Source organism: Lytechinus pictus, chromosome 2 (genome assembly GCF_037042905.1).
Source record: "Lytechinus pictus isolate F3 Inbred chromosome 2, Lp3.0, whole genome shotgun sequence".
Classification (NCBI taxonomy): domain Eukaryota; kingdom Metazoa; phylum Echinodermata; class Echinoidea; order Temnopleuroida; family Toxopneustidae; genus Lytechinus; species Lytechinus pictus.
The window spans coordinates 62931060-62946789 of NC_087246.1; the positions used below are offsets into that span (position 1 = coordinate 62931060).

At 36.2% G+C, this 15730-nt stretch overlaps 2 protein-coding genes across 2 annotated transcripts; both read right to left on the reverse strand.

Annotated features, from left to right (window-relative positions):
* Positions 1–441: 441 nt before the first annotated feature.
* On the reverse strand, positions 442–9682 carry LOC135153251 (prostatic spermine-binding protein-like). Its single transcript, XM_064095713.1, has 3 exons — positions 9671–9682; positions 8943–9121; positions 442–715 (listed from the first exon to the last, which is right to left on the reverse strand). The coding sequence occupies exons 1-3, from the start codon at positions 9680–9682 to the stop codon at positions 442–444; spliced, it is 465 nt and encodes a 154-aa protein (XP_063951783.1).
* LOC129269934 (uncharacterized) lies at positions 6917–15188 on the reverse strand. The gene is made up of 6 exons (XM_064095873.1): positions 14560–15188; positions 14346–14373; positions 12186–12957; positions 9909–9975; positions 8943–9121; positions 6917–8054 (listed from the first exon to the last, which is right to left on the reverse strand). The coding sequence occupies exons 1-3, from the start codon at positions 15001–15003 to the stop codon at positions 12341–12343; spliced, it is 1089 nt and encodes a 362-aa protein (XP_063951943.1). The 5' UTR covers positions 15004–15188; the 3' UTR covers positions 6917–8054; positions 8943–9121; positions 9909–9975; positions 12186–12340.
* Positions 15189–15730: the final 542 nt, after the last annotated feature.

Sequence of the window (15730 nt, forward strand, 5' to 3'; positions counted from 1 at the left end):
ATTGTGATGGCAAATTGGCAATCATGTTGGTAATGTGATGGATAGTGCTAATGATTATATCACAGATGTGATGATGATCATTGTGATGGTAAACTGGCAATGATGTTGGTAAATATTGTGGTTGAATGTTAAAGGGAAAAAAACCTTGGTCATAAAAATGAGAGAACTAAGAGAAACAAATGGTGAAAGTCAGAAGTAAATAGGACTAGAAATAATTCACCATCATCATCAGTATCATCACCACCATATTCATCATCACCATCACATCCATCTTCATCACTTTCATCATTTTCATCACCATCACGAATTGTCATCGCCATCATCAGTGGCAGACCGTGACCCGGAGGAGACAAAGCATTGGAGGGGCACAGCATTGTTCACAAACAATACAGTGCCCCTCCAATGCTTTGTCTCCTCCGGGTCACGGTCTGCCACTGGCCATCAGGAATTGTCATCACCATCATCACCAACATCATCGTTGTCACCATCTTTATCCTCACCATCATCACTGTCACCGTCACTATCATTCTTTAAATCAACATCATTATCATCACCATCATTGCTATTACCATTTTCGTCATTACCATCATTATCGCCATCACCATATATCATCATATCGCAATCATCTCCATCAACATTATCACCATTCATCACAATCATTCTCATCCCATCATCACCATCATTTTCATCTTCATAACCACCATCATCACCACTACTATTGCGATCATTTATCATGAATTATTTTATAATCTCATTTTCCTCCACACACTGAATTATATTTCCTTTTTCTTTAATAAATAAACAATAATAATAAAGCATGCAACTTTTAGGGTTAGCTAGGTAATGTTTTATTATTTCAATATCAAGGCATCACTCTTGAAGATGAAATACAATAAATATTATAATCATTTAATTTGGTGTAAACAAGATGTTTCTCACGGAGTAATGAATGCATGCCTCTTGCGATTATAATTTTCATTTTTTTCTGATGAGTGTTACAAACGCTTACAAATGTTTGCGACATCAAAAACTACCATTATTTACAAATGGTCTTGAAATTGAAAAGACAATGATACGTTCGCTGACATAAGTAGTAGACATACATTTTTCGAGTGGGTCAATTTTATATACAAGTGACAATGGTAAAATGGTAACATTGATAAATTAAAAAGACATGCAACGCAGCTAAGACTGCTGCATCGCAGCAGTCTTACATCATTTGCAAAGGCTTACAAATGTTTAGAGAAAAATGAATTAGAAATTTTGAACTTGTTTGATACTCTCCAACAATTAAAGCTGTCTGTAATTCAGCTATCTAACCTATTATAAACCCTGACAAAATCCCTAAATCTATACATCTGCAAGCATTCATCGCTCAGTGAGATACCCCTTAAACTCTTTGGTAAAGCCAATATGAAATTTACAATTTGATTACATACTTTTGATATACAGTGCGTCACAGAAAAAACGAAACCGAGATTTAGCGATGATTTATCATAACTTAATCAAAAATAAAATAGACAAATGACCTACCAATGTAAAGCTTAGAATCTCATCTTTCATCTGATATTACTTAGATTATTCCTCATTCACGCATGAGTGAGCAAAAACAATTTGAAGGAAGGATACCAAAAACTCATTTGGCGGGGTGTATATGAATTTCAAAAAGAAAATCACATGTCTTAAAAGTTCAATATCTGCTCTTTAATTTGATACCTCAATTACAGAAAATGGTCAAGAAATAACAAAGTTCTAGTTATTTGAAATAAGGCTTGAATTTCCATAATTTCATTAAATAAACTGTTTCACCGGTTTCCCACAGAAGCTATCGCATGGTTAACAAAAGACTTAATGCATGGTCCGGGTTATAATTGAGCAAGGTGCCACAAGAAAAAGGAGAAATTTTCATATAGTGCTTCTAGACCAGTTTTTTACGCTGAATATGAATATATGAGGTAACCAGGCTGTATCCTGAAAATTAACCCGTGAGGGCGCTTTTTTCAAAATGGCCGCCAAATTTTCAGAACATTTGAATTTTCGTACATAGATTTTGACATAAATATTCCATTGCCACAAAATTAGTGTCATATGAAAGACAAATAAATTTTATACAATTTGGTACTATTTATAGGGGATAAGTAGGTCATTTGGCTGAGATTTTAAGTAGAAAACTGCATTTTTTGTCATTTTTTCCCAAAAATTGAAAATTTTGCAAATACATGATTTTACATAATTCTGAGAAAAATGAATGAATTACCTTGAAATGTTCCAGAAAACTTTATTGACATACTATTATCATGTGGATGAAATTCCAACTCTGTATCATTCTTCTTAGCAAATTTATAAGGTATCAAACTTGAATACTTCAATTTCAGAAATGTCGCTTTTTGTATGCATTTCCATAGACTAATACGTATAACATGTACTGTACATGTATAATATGTATAATGAATAGTTTAATAAAATTTAAATGCAATTATCTCCGCTTTTTAACCACTTAGAGAGTTAAGAGTAGGCTTTTCTCTATCAGCTACATAAAACAAAATGTTGGCACATCGAGGCCTAACACTCTCATGGGGTGGGGGTGTCGAAGCCCCCCCCCCCCCACCCCCTTTGGCTATATCATGTTGTTGTATATTGCCTATTTATTGGAAAATCACTATTTTTTGAAGCACCCATTGAGGCAAAAGGCATTTCTGCTATACAGTACAGCCACTTTAATTACTTTGAAACCACTTGGAGAGGAAAAGAGTAAGCTTTGTCATGTTTGTTCTACCAGCTATATCAAAAGAAGTGGCACGTACATCGAAGCCAACCCCTCTCCGGGGGGGGGGGGGGGGGGGGGAGGGCGCTGGGGAAGTCACCCCTCCCCCTTTTGCTTATTGCCAATGTATTTGGAAATTCACCATTTTGGACCCAACATTAAGGCAAAAAAGCGTTTGTGCTTATTAGTATTTTATTAATTTGAGAGAGTAGAGTTTGTTCTACCAGCTACATAAATAAGCGCTAGCACATCGAACCCTAGCCCTCTCAGGGGCTGTCTAAGTCACCCCCTCCTCTATATCATGTATGTTGCCTATTTATTGGAAATTTCACCATTTTGGATCACCCATTGAGGCATAAGGGCGTTTCTATATCATACAGCCAATTTTATTTTCTTGCAATTACTTTGAGAGAAAAGCGTAGGCTTTGCTCTATCAGCTACAAATTATTAAGAAGCGCTGGCACATCGAAAAATATCCCTCTCAGGGGCTGTCTAAGTCAACCCCTCCCCCTCTATATCATGTATATTGCCTATTTATTGGAAATTACACCATTTTGAATCACCCATTGAGGCAAAAGTGCGTTTCTACTATATAGCCAATTTCATTTTCTTGCAATGACTTGGAGAGGAAAGAGTAGGCTTTGCTCTATCAGCTGCATATAAACAAGTGCTGGCAAAGAAAAGCCTACCCCTTCCGGGATGCTGTAGAAATCACCCCATCCCTTTTGCATTATAGCATATTTATTGAAAAATTCACCATTTTGGAGCCCCCATTTAGGCAAAAAGGCGTTTCTGATATAGTTCTGCCACTTTTACTGCCTTGAAACCACTGAGGGAGGAAAGAATAGGATTTGCTTTATCAGCCACATATAAAGAAGTGCTGGCAAATAAAAGCCTACCCCCTCCGGGAGGCTGTTGAAATCACCCCACCCCTTTTGCATTATTGCCTATTTATTGGAAAATTCACCATTTTGGAGCCCCCATTTAGGCAAAAAGGCATTTCTGATATAGTTCTGCCACTATTACTGCCTTGAAACCACTTAGGGAGTAAAGAATAGGTTTTGCTTTATCATGTACATAAAAAGATGTGCTGGCAAATAAAAGCCTACTCCCTTTAGGGGACTGTCGAAATTACCCCCCCCCCTTGAAATTCACCATTTTGGAGCCTCCATTGAGGAAAAAAGGCGTTTCTGATATATAGTTCTGCCACTTTTAAATCCTTGAAACCATTTAGGGAGGAAAGAATAGGTTTTGCTTTATCAGCCACATATAAAGAAGTGCAGGCAAACAGCAGGAGGCTGTTGAAATCACCCATCCCTTTTGCATTATTGCCTATTTATTGAAAAAATCACCACTTTGGAGCCCCCATCGGGACAGATTGTCATTTCTGATTATGTTTCTGCCTTTTTTCACCCTTGAAAACTCTTGGAGAGAAAAAATAGGCTTTGCTTTAACAGCTACATATAAAGACATGCTCGCAAATAAAAGCCTATCCCCATCAGAGGGCTGTTGAAATCACCCCACCCCTTTTTCATTATTGCTTATTTATTGGAAAATTCACCATTTTGGAGCCCCCATTGAGGCAAAAAGGCGGTTCTGATATATAGTTCTACCACTATTACCGCCTTGAAACTACTTGGAGAGGAAAGAGTAGGCTTTCCTCTAACAGCTACATATAAAGAAGTGGCTCTACTATATACATGTACCAGAAACACTTTTTTGCCTCAATGGGGCTCCAAAATGGCGAGTTTTCCAATGAATTGGAAAAAATCGTAAAAAAGGTGGGGTAACATCTATATAGTCCCCTGAAGTGGGTCAGGTTTCGATATGGCAGCAATTCGTTATATATAGCTAAAAGATGGGAACCTACTCTTTCCTCTCCAAGTGGTTTCAAGAATATGAAATTGGGTGTTTTATACAGCAGAAGTGCATATCGCCTCAATGGGGGCTCAAAAATTGTGAATTTTCAAATAATTAGGCAATAATGCAAGAGGGGTGGGGTGATTTGACAGCCGCCAAGATAGGTAAGCTTCAATGTGCCAGCACTTCTTTGTAGAGCAAAGCATATTCTTTCCTCCTTAATTGGTTTCAAGGCAGTAAAAGTGGCAGAACTTTATATCAGAGATGTCTTTTTACCTCAATGGGGGCTCAAAAAAGGTGAATTTCCAATAAATAGGTAATAACGCATAGGGGTGAGGGGGTGATTTCGACAGCCCCCAGAAGGGGGTAGGCTTTTATTTGCCAGCACAAAATTATGTAGCTGATAGAGCAAAGCCTATTCTTTCCTCTCTAAGTGGTTTCAAGGCAATAAAAGTGGCAGAACTATATATCAGAGACGCCTTTTTGCTTCAATGGGGGCTCCAAAATGGTGACTTTTCAACAAATAGCCAAAAACCGAAAATTAGTGGGGTAACTTCTATAGCCGCTTGAAGGAGATACGCTTTGATTTGCCAACACTTCTTTATATGTAGCTGATAGAGCAAAGCCTACTCTTTCCTCTCCAAGTCATTGCTAGAAAAGAAATTTGCTGTACTATATAGTAGAAACGCCCTTTGCCTCAATGGGTGATGCAAATTGTGACTGTCCAATAGATAGTCAATTACCGAAAATTGGTGGGGTAAATTCTACAGCCCCCTAAACATTCTGAAGGGGATAGGCTTTGATTTGCCAACACTTCTTGATATGTAGCTGATAGAGCAAATCCTGATCTTTCCTCTCCAAGTCATTGCAAGAAAATAAAATTGGCTGTACTATATAGTAGGAACGCGCTTTTGCCTGAATGGGTGATCCAAAATGGTGAAATATCCAATAAATTGGCAATATACATGATATAGAGGGGGGGGGGGTGACTTAGACAGCCCATGAGAGGGCTAGGGTTCAATGTGCCAGTGCTTATTTATATGTAGCTGGTAGAACAAACTCTACTCTTTCCTCTCTAAGTGGTTTCGAATCAATAAAATGGGGTGTACAACAAAGCACAAACAAATAGGCAATATACAACAACATGATATAGCAAAGGGCAAGGGGGGGGTGACTTCGACACCCCCACCCCATGAGAGGGTCAGGCCTTGATGTGCCAACATTTTGTTTTATGTAGCTGATAGAGAAAAGCCTACTCTTAACTCTCCAAGTGGTTAAAAAGCGGAGATAATTGCATTTAAATTTTATTAAACTATACATTATACATATTATACATGTACAGTACATGTTATACGTATTAGTCTATGGAAATGCATACAAAAAGCGACATTTCTGAAATTGAAGTATTCAAGTTTGATACCTTATAAATTTGCTAAGAAGAATGATACAGAGTTGGAATTTCATCCACATGATAATAGTATATCAATAAAGTTTTCTGGAACATTTCAAGGTAATTCATTCATTTTTCTCAGAATTATGTAAAATCATGTATTTGCAAAATTTTCAATTTTTGGGAAAAAATGACAAAAAATGCAGTTTTCTACTTAAAATCTCAGCCAAATGACCTACTTATCCCCTATAAATAGTACCAAATTGTATAAAATTTATTTGTCTTTCATATGACACTAATTTTGTGGCAATGGAATATTTATGTCAAAATCTATGTACGAAAATTCAAATGTTCTGAAAATTTGGCGGCCATTTTGAAAAAAGCGCCCTCACAGGTTAATTTTCAGGATACAGCCTGGTTACCTCATATATTCATATTCAGCGTAAAAAACTGGTCTAGAAGCACTATATGAAAATTTCTCCTTTTTCTTGTGGCACCTTGCTCAATTATAACCCGGACTATGGCTGATCGCAAACAAAACGGAGTGTCGAGTGAGTTTGAACGCTAGCCTGTAAAACCTCTTCATTTTATGAAATTATTGAAATTCAAGCCTTATTTCAAATAACCAGAACTTTGTTATTTCTTGACCATTTTCTGTAATTGAGGTATCAAATTAAAGAGCAGATATTGAACTTTTTAAAAATGTGGTTTTCCTTTTGAAAGCTAGATACAACCCGCCAAATGACTTTTTGGTATCCCCTCTTCAAATCGTTTTTGCTCACTCATGCGTGAAGGAAAAATAATCTAATTAATATCAGATGAAAGATGAGATTCTAAGCTTTACATTGGTAGGTCATTTGTCTATTTTATTTGTGATTAAGTTATGATAAATCATCGCTAAATCTCGGTTTCGTTTTTTCTGGGACGCACTGTATAATGGACAAAATATCAATTTTATCAAAGTTCATTGATCTGAAATGACCAGTGACCTGAAATTATATTCATCCAAGTGCTGATACCTGATAACTATTCTATCAAAGTTTTACATAATTCAAAATCTTAATCTTTGGTTTTAACTTTCTATTGATAACGCAAGATGGTAAACTCGAATATTCAGACCAAATGATTAGTGACACATTTTCTAAAATTTTCAGAGATATTACATAATTAACATTTTAAAATCTTAAAAAATCTAATTAACATTTGATGCTGACCACACAGCTGCTCTCTAAAAATCAATGTCTATGTCTTGCTACATGTATGCAGGCAGGGAAAAAAAAGAACAGTCCCCAGGACCAATACCGTCTTATGTACAAATTAAAGGTATATATTCATATGTATCATATAAAAAGAATAAAATAGTCAAGTATATATAATAAATACTCTTAAAAATGTGTCAAATAGAAGGGAAAATGAGAACAAGGGGAAGGAACATAGACAAAAGAGGAACACAACACCACCTCATATTATAAAAACTATTAATCACAGCAAATCACCATCAAACCGAAAGAAAAAATTTCCCCATGGTCTCATTCCCTGAAAGGAAAGAAATATTAGGACAAAAAGAAAGGGTTAAAGAAAAAGAGAGTGGGTAAAAAACTATTTTTCAGACATTTTGAGCAAGGAGAAGAGAAAATTGCAGTCATGTAGTTTTGATAGAGATTTAGCTTGTAATATAAGATATTCTCTTAGAAAGCCATTAAGCTTTCATAATATTAACGGGATCGCTATTGCGGAATAAATAAAATTGAAAACAACTATTCTGTAATATATATATCCTTATAACATGGAACTCTTTCTTTCATCATTTAGATAAATAAATATGTCACAATAACACTGAAGTTCAAAGTAAGTAGATTGTATACTTTATCTATTTATATAAGGCTGCTGGTTCATATGTAAAGATGTATTACAATCCAAAGGCCTGATCATCCTAATAATCTTCACCTGAACTATACACCTCATCACTCTCTTCATACTTCCTTTTTTGGCCTGGATTCTTCTGAACAGGCTCTCCATACTTCACCTTCTTAGAAAATCCTTGCATGGAAATAAAATGAAATGATTTTAGAGTAATAATGACATATCAAATTCTAATAATGACCAATGCTTAAAGAAAAATCCTATTGACACGTTGATCTGGAAGGAAGACAAATAGGAGGAATGCCCTTGGCAGTCTCACCTGCATTATGCAAAAGTGACAAGTAATTGCATATTTTATGTATTATGTATACATTGATGATATTTGGCTTAAAACACAATTGTATTGATATTTCACACAAAACCATGTTTTTGAAGAATTTTTAGTGCAATATGCATGTACAAAATTATGCCTATCTGCGCCAACCATGTACCCGGGTGTCGCAAATTTGGTCTTAAAAGATGTAGGAGACTTGAAGGAAAAAAATAAAAAATGTCACGGTGTAAGCTTCCCCCCCCCCCCTGCCCAAGTTTGGGTTAAACCAAAAACAAACCAGCAGCTTTCATAACAAAATCTCAAATCTGACAAGTTCGTAATACACAATGTAACATTCTGAGTAGAGTATTATTGTAATATAGGCCCACTTGACTGATAGCATTCTAATTCACTTAAACCACAATCTATTCTAAATAATACATGCTTGACATTTAGTCGGCATGGTATCCGGATATTTGGTACTAAAAGATGATAAAATTTATGACTGCTAGACCCTGTCATAAACTTTGTCATATCTTTTGCTTGTTTATTGGGATTATGCGCATTTAGGAGCAACACATTTTGGTGCACGCTAACAGGAAGAGACAAAATTTATGACAAAAGTTATGACATCCAACAGAATACAGATTTTGTCATATCTCTAAGAGAAGACAAAATATAGAGAAAAGACAATGTTCAGACTACCGCCCCTGAGTACTACCATCTGTTGAAAATGAAAAAAACCACTGTACCTTTCTAGCAGGGGGTCATTGTCTTCTTCATCGTTATTATCAGAATCCAACTCATCCTCTACATTATCATCTTCCTCCTCATCTTCTTCATCATTGTCATCCTCGTCTTCATCACTGTCCACTTCATCATCACTTGATGGTCTAGACTCAGTGTTGCTGCTCTTATCAAACCAGTTGTCCTGTGTCAAAGAAAAGGGTCAAAGCTAAAGGTACCACTAGAATTTCAGGAAGCATGAAGGGCTACAATGTGACACATCATTTGATATCCAATTCATGTTACCTGGGCCCCGTCTTACAAAGAGTTGCGATTGATCCAAGCAGTCGTAACTCTATGGAAATCCACCAGTGTCATAATTTTTTCTATAGGAACTTTGCAAAATGTCCTTTGTTAACAAAGAAGAACACACTAAATTGTCAAGAAATCAATGAATTTATGGATATACATTCATATCTAGAAACTTTTTTGAACAAACATACATTTTATATGTTGACTTTGCTGGCTTTCAATAGTTGCGATTGATCAGATCAATCGCAACTCTTTGTTAGACGGGGCCCTGGTGACTTTTTATAAATATAATTTCAAATTATCAGATAACAGTCACAGTTTACTCGCAGCTCATTACATTTAATCACGGTAGGCCTATGGTACAACCTAGTACAACACTATTTGCAGGAACAAAATTATTTTACACAAAAATGGCTCTTTGTTCAAAACCCTCAAACAATACCTGAATAGTCATTCCTGAACCAATACTGTTCAAACAAATGTAACCTGTACTTGAAGTCACTTATCTAGCATCAAAATATGTAATTATTTTCAATTCTAGACGAAAATAGTATATCAGGAGCACCAACTCTCCAACTGAACAATACATTCAACTGGTATATGTAAATTTTGTTCTAATGAGGTATTTCATCTATTTTTTTTTTTACAGTTTAATGCGAAAGTGAAATAATTAAACTTACGAAAGAGTCATTATCTTCACTCCCATCTTCCTCACTCCAAGTATCTTCCTCCTCTGATTCAAAAGGGCTGTTGGGAATTGAGAAGTTATCAATACTGGCATTCACGGAATATTATCAAAATAAAACATTAACATATCCATAGCAGAATAATAACTAAAAAAAAATCATATCAAATTTTCACAAATTATACAATAAGAATTGGGCCTACTGATACAAAGCTGTTCCCCTAATCATATCACCACAATAGCCTATGGCATAACAAAGATAAATAATTTCAATCTATTTCACATGACCTGCTTAACTGTGTCAAAGAAAAGGGCATGAACAAGAGGGTCTCATTTCAGGCTACCAGTTATCGTTGCTGTCTTTTAGCAAAAGGGTTGCTTTATAAGCACCATTCACCAGCGCTGGACACTTGGGGTAACCTTTACTGCTCACTTCTTGCGCTTGCGAGTTTAAATGTGGATTACAACATTTAGGGGTGCAATGATTGATAATCATGAGCCTCTTAGCATGGGTTTTGTTTTGTTTAATTGCACATAGATGTGGACACTTTTAGGAAAGCAAATTAGTTGATTTCCCATATTCACTCAACTTTAGGTATCCAACTTTCATTCCTGTTCTTGGAACCTTTCTCTTTGATTACACCATTTAAGGTCACAAATTGGGTAGGTAGATTCTGCCATTTAGGGTGCATTTCTAACATTTTGAATGTCAGGCCATATGGAGATTTTTGTGTGCAAAATATAGGGAGAGTTATACTACTAAACATATCACTTGGAAGCAAAAAGTTTTTTCATAATTTCCTTACTTATTTTTTTTTTTTTTGGGGGGGGGAATTGGTTCTTAAATTGCTTATCAAAATAAGATTTTTCCCCTGGGTTTCATTCTCTCTTAAAAAAGCTCCCCTCCTGCTATCTTATCATTTTGGCAAGAAGTTTTAAACCCTTAAAGGTCAACTCCACCCCAGAAAAAAGGTTGTTTTGAATCAATAGAGAAAAATCAAACAAGCATGCTGAAAATTTTCATCAAAATCCGATGAAAAATAAGAAAATTGTGACATTTTAAAGTTTTGCTTATTTTTAACAAAACAGTTATATGCACAACTCAGTGACATGCAAATGAGAGTTGCTGATGTCCCTCACTCACTATTCTTTAGCTCTTTATTGTTGAATTATACAATATTTCAATTTTTACAGATATGACGAGAAGGATCAACTTGACTGAACCATAAAATAGTATAAAAATGGTAATTCTACATATTCCAGGGAGGAATAAAAATATGTTTCACAGGACAATGAGAAAACTTGAATATTCCATATTCCATATTATAAAATACAAAAGAACTAGTAAGTGATGCCATCAGTCCCCTCGTTTGCACACCAACCAGGATGTGCATGTAACTTTTGTGAAATTCAGTGAAACTTTAAAATGTCTTAACTTTCTTAAAATGTCATAATTTTACATCTGGTTTGATTTTGATGAAATTTTCAGTGTTATGCTTGTTGATTTTTTTTTCTTTTTTTTTCAATTTCAAATCAACTTTTTGTTGGGTGGACTTGTCCTTTAGAGGTCAAGTCCACCCCAGAAAAATGTTGATTTGAATAAATAGAGAAAAATTAAACTAGCAAAACGCTAAAATTTCATCAAAATTGGATTGGATGTAAAATAAGAAAGTTATGACATTTTTAAGTTTTTATTTTTCACAAAATAGTGATATGCACAACTCAAATGAGACAGTCAGTGATGTCCCTCACTATTTCTTTTGTTTTTATTGTTTGAATTATACAATACTTCATTTTTTTTTATAGATTTGACAATAAAGATCAACTTGACTGAATCATATTGTATTAAACAATGCTCATTCCACATGTTCAGGGAGGAATTAATCACTGTTTCACTTGACAATGAGGAGAAAAAATAGAATATTCCATAATTCATATAATAAAATCCAAAATAAATAGTGAATGGATGACATCATCAGTCTCCTCATTTGCATACCCACCAGGATGTGCATACAATTGTTTTGTGAAATTAAGCAAAACTTTAAAATGTGATAACTTTCTTATTTTACAACCAATTTTGATGAAAGTTTCAGTGTTAGGCTTGTTAAATTTTTCTCTTTTTATTCCAATAAACTTTTTGTTGGGTTGGACTTGTCCTATAATAGAAACATTGTATTAAGTGCTACATAAATGTTGCATACTATTATTATGTTATTATTATTATCAACTAATCTGGTATAAGAATAAACCAATTTGAACAATGATCACCAACCTTGTTTTCTCAAAATCAGACTCGGATGAAGAAGAATGCTCTTGATAGGTAATGGTATCACTGCTTGATGGATTCTCCAGATGTTCATCTGGCCTGGATGAATTCAGACTGGTTGGTGCCGGATTACTCAGCTGGCTAGAATGTGAACCATTATTCTACTTCGGGGCCGAGGACGAGGTCAGACGCTTCATCTTAAAGTTGCGGCCATCAGGCATAACCTTGATCTTGCTCCCGTCTGGCATTGTTTTAATCATGGTGCCATCACTGAGTAATATGACTTTGACGGCCCTTACTTTAGACTTGGAACTGGGCTTGGCATTTGGGTTAATTTTCTTCGAGCTTGAGGTGCTACGAGTCTCAGCTGGTCTTCTGCTAGAGAGTCCACCTGTGTTGTTCTGGAGGGCTCTTTGTACTGGCTCACCAACGCTAGTACCTGAGGTTGATGGTTGGTGAAGACGTTCATCTTGCCTGGATGCATTTGATGAGGGATCTGGTGGCACAGTGGATCCACTATTCAGTCGGCTGGAACTCGAACGAGCATCCGCAGTTCGGGCCGTGGATGAAGTCAGACTCTTCATCTTAAACTTGCGGCCATCAGGCATAACCTTGATCTTGCTCCCGTCTGGCATTGTTTTAATCTTGGTGCCATCATCAAGCACTATCATCTTGATGGCCACTTGTCTCAAAGTGGAACTGGACGTGGCATTTGGGTCATTGTGTGTTGAGCTGGAGGGGTTATGAGTCTCAGCTGGTCTTCTGCTAGGGTGTTCATCTATAGATAGATAATAAAAAAAATTAAAAAAATCAGTAAACTGAACCAATGGAGACTGTCTAATTGAAAAAAAAAAGAAAATCACTCACTGCTTTCCAAATGATATAGATAGGGACAAGATTGAACTGAACTTATGTTCACGTGTTAGCCCAAGTTGCAGTATGGAAAAAAATGTGCAGAATTAGTCTTGTTCTGAAATAATGTTAAATTGTATAAAGATTGTAAAAATAAGCATGGCAACCCGACCGGGTGTCTGGTCTTTATCAAAGCAATATTACATTGTCCAACTGTGTTTATTTGTATTGTGGTCTTTGTGTGATAATTTTTCAGCTTAGAATTCAGGATTACACAGCCACAGAGATTATAAAATGTGAATGAACCAGATCTACAATCAAGATCTACAAGGATATAGGCCTATTGACAATTCAAATAAATTTCAAAAAGAATTTTCATAAAATAATTGTTATATACTGAAACTGCAGCAGCACAACAAACAATATTTCAAAATCAAATTTATATTTTCCAAAAAAAAAAATTACAACAGATATGTGGTGGGATCATCAACAGTTCAACCAAAAACAAGGGGAGCGCCTCTGGCAGTCTCGCCTGCATTACGCGATTCAATATAGCAGCAGTGCTGACATTGAAAACAACTAAAGAATAATCATTCACAAAAAACACCATTCATATGATGATGAAATTCTATGTTCATTGGCCCTAAAAAAAATGACATTTTACCTTGATCGTGTGACCGAAGACTTGTGCAAGACGATCAGTGATACTTGATTTTACCCTTATGTCCACATTTCATGAACTAGATCCATAAACTTTCAAAGATATGGCAATTCAACAAATACCCCCAAACACGGCCAAAGTTCATTGACCTTGGTCATGTGACCTGAAACACATGCAAGATGTTCACTGATGCTTGAATGCTCTTACGTCCAAGTTTCAGAGTTATGATATTTAAAAAACTTAACCTTGGTTAAGATTTTGTTTTGATTCCCCAAACATAATCAAATGTCATTGACCCTTAGTAACCTTTGACCTTGGTCATGTGACCTGAAACTCACAAAGGATGTTCAGTGATACTTGATTACTCTTATGTCCAAGTTTCATGAACCAGATCCATAAACTTTGAAAGTTATGATGGAAATCAACAAATACCCCCAACATGGCCAAAGTTCATTGATCCTAATGACCTTCAGAATAAAAAAAAAGAAAAGATACAGTCTATTTTAGTCTTAAATTAAACAATGTTATTAGAATACCACCCAAAATTACAATTTTGATATAAAAATCAATCCATTACGCTGTACATGTATTATCCAATTTAATCATTCAAAAGAAACAAATACCTGTTTTTGACATATTCTCTCTTTACTTACCTGTGCCAGACTTTCTTTTTTTCACTTCCTGTAATGAGATATTTAAAAATCAACATTAATGAAGTACAAGAATAAAGATAATATTTGGTTCCAGAATAAAGATCTAGATTATCTTCGAGTGTGCTTAGAAATGCCCAAAGTAAGCACCCTATAAATGGTTTGTATAATATTAATTTCAAAATGTTGTATCTACGAGCGAGCAATTTTCACTGACCTTTCCTTTTCTGACATCCTCCAATGAGATAATCTCATGACCTTCAAATAAGTTATACATGTTCCGATGACTCGTCAGGCAGTCCTTACACAAGTAACAGTCACAGGTTTTACAGAACGAAACGGCCTCCCCTTGTAGTCTGCAGGCAGTGCATTTTAGATTCTTCTTCTCAAGGACATCTTTCACATCATCTACCAGGCCTTTGACCAACAGGTTAGGGCAGAAAACATCAACACGGTTGGTAGATTTAAACTCTGTGATCCCCCTGCAGATGGGACACACCATGTAATTGAGATCGCCTTCCTCACGGGATCGGGACTTGTCATAATTCTTCAGACATTTCCGACAAAAAGTGTGTCCACACGAAGTCAGGATGGTCGGCTCATCAAAGGTTTCAAAACAAAGTGGGCATGACAAGTTCTGTTCTACAGCCTTCTTAGCCATTTGGAGGCCAGGGTTGAAAGACTCAAAATGAATTTAATGGTCTCAGAGTTACAAGCTGTAACAGGGGGTTCTTGACTTGAGTACATGTAGACACGGCACGTAGATTAGCCGAGTTTAAGGACTGTCTAAGGTAGACAGGAATGATGCATGATGCAAGACATCTATTCAAGCTAACTTTGTTAGATTTAAGACTTAGTTTAGATGTAAAATTAGATATAAAATTAGATCTAAGTTCCAATCTCCTTCAAATAGTCATAGTCAGAGGAAAGATTTTTTTTTCGGGAAAAGTGAATCAGTGGCCGGGGTTAGGTGAATCACTGGGGGTAAGTGAATCAGTGGAGGGCGTGTGTGTGTTGGTTATGTACGTGTGCGCGCGGCCGGGGTACGGTCCGATATAGGGTTTGCCCCAAAGGTTTGCCCCTTTGGTTTGCCCAATCAATAAAAATCGTCCAGGACGTGGACTAAGGAAAAGGTAGGGAAGGAAACTAAATCATCTAAAGTCAAGCAGCCAACATCAGATCTGCAGGTCAGCGGAAAAGCCGATGCAACGGCGCCAGGCTGTGCCGTGGGGTTCCGGGTGGAGTGGTTCCCAGTTGGTACGGAGATCAGAACTGAAGTGAAGGCCATGCAAGGCAGCTAATAAGTTTTGCCGTCCGTATATATAGCTCTATATATATAAAACGTACGTAACAGGGGCCGCGGAACGGTTTTCAAAGTGGGGGGGGGG

Excerpts from the sequence above, each read along its gene's own strand:
- LOC135153251 (XM_064095713.1), bottom strand. Across the intron at positions 716-8,942 it reads AATGACCCCCTGCTAGAAAG|TAGTGGTGATGATGGTGGTT; the intron begins GTACAGTGGTTT and ends TGATCGCAATAG.
- LOC129269934 (XM_064095873.1), bottom strand. The coding sequence starts at position 15,003 with ATGGCTAAGAAGGCTGTAGAACAGAACTTGTCATGCCCACTTTGTTTT. Across the intron at positions 14,374-14,559 it reads AGGATGTCAGAAAAGGAAAG|GAAGTGAAAAAAAGAAAGTC; the intron begins GTCAGTGAAAAT and ends ATCTCATTACAG. Across the intron at positions 12,958-14,345 it reads AAAAAGAAAGTCTGGCACAG|ATGAACACCCTAGCAGAAGA; the intron begins GTAAGTAAAGAG and ends ATCTATCTATAG.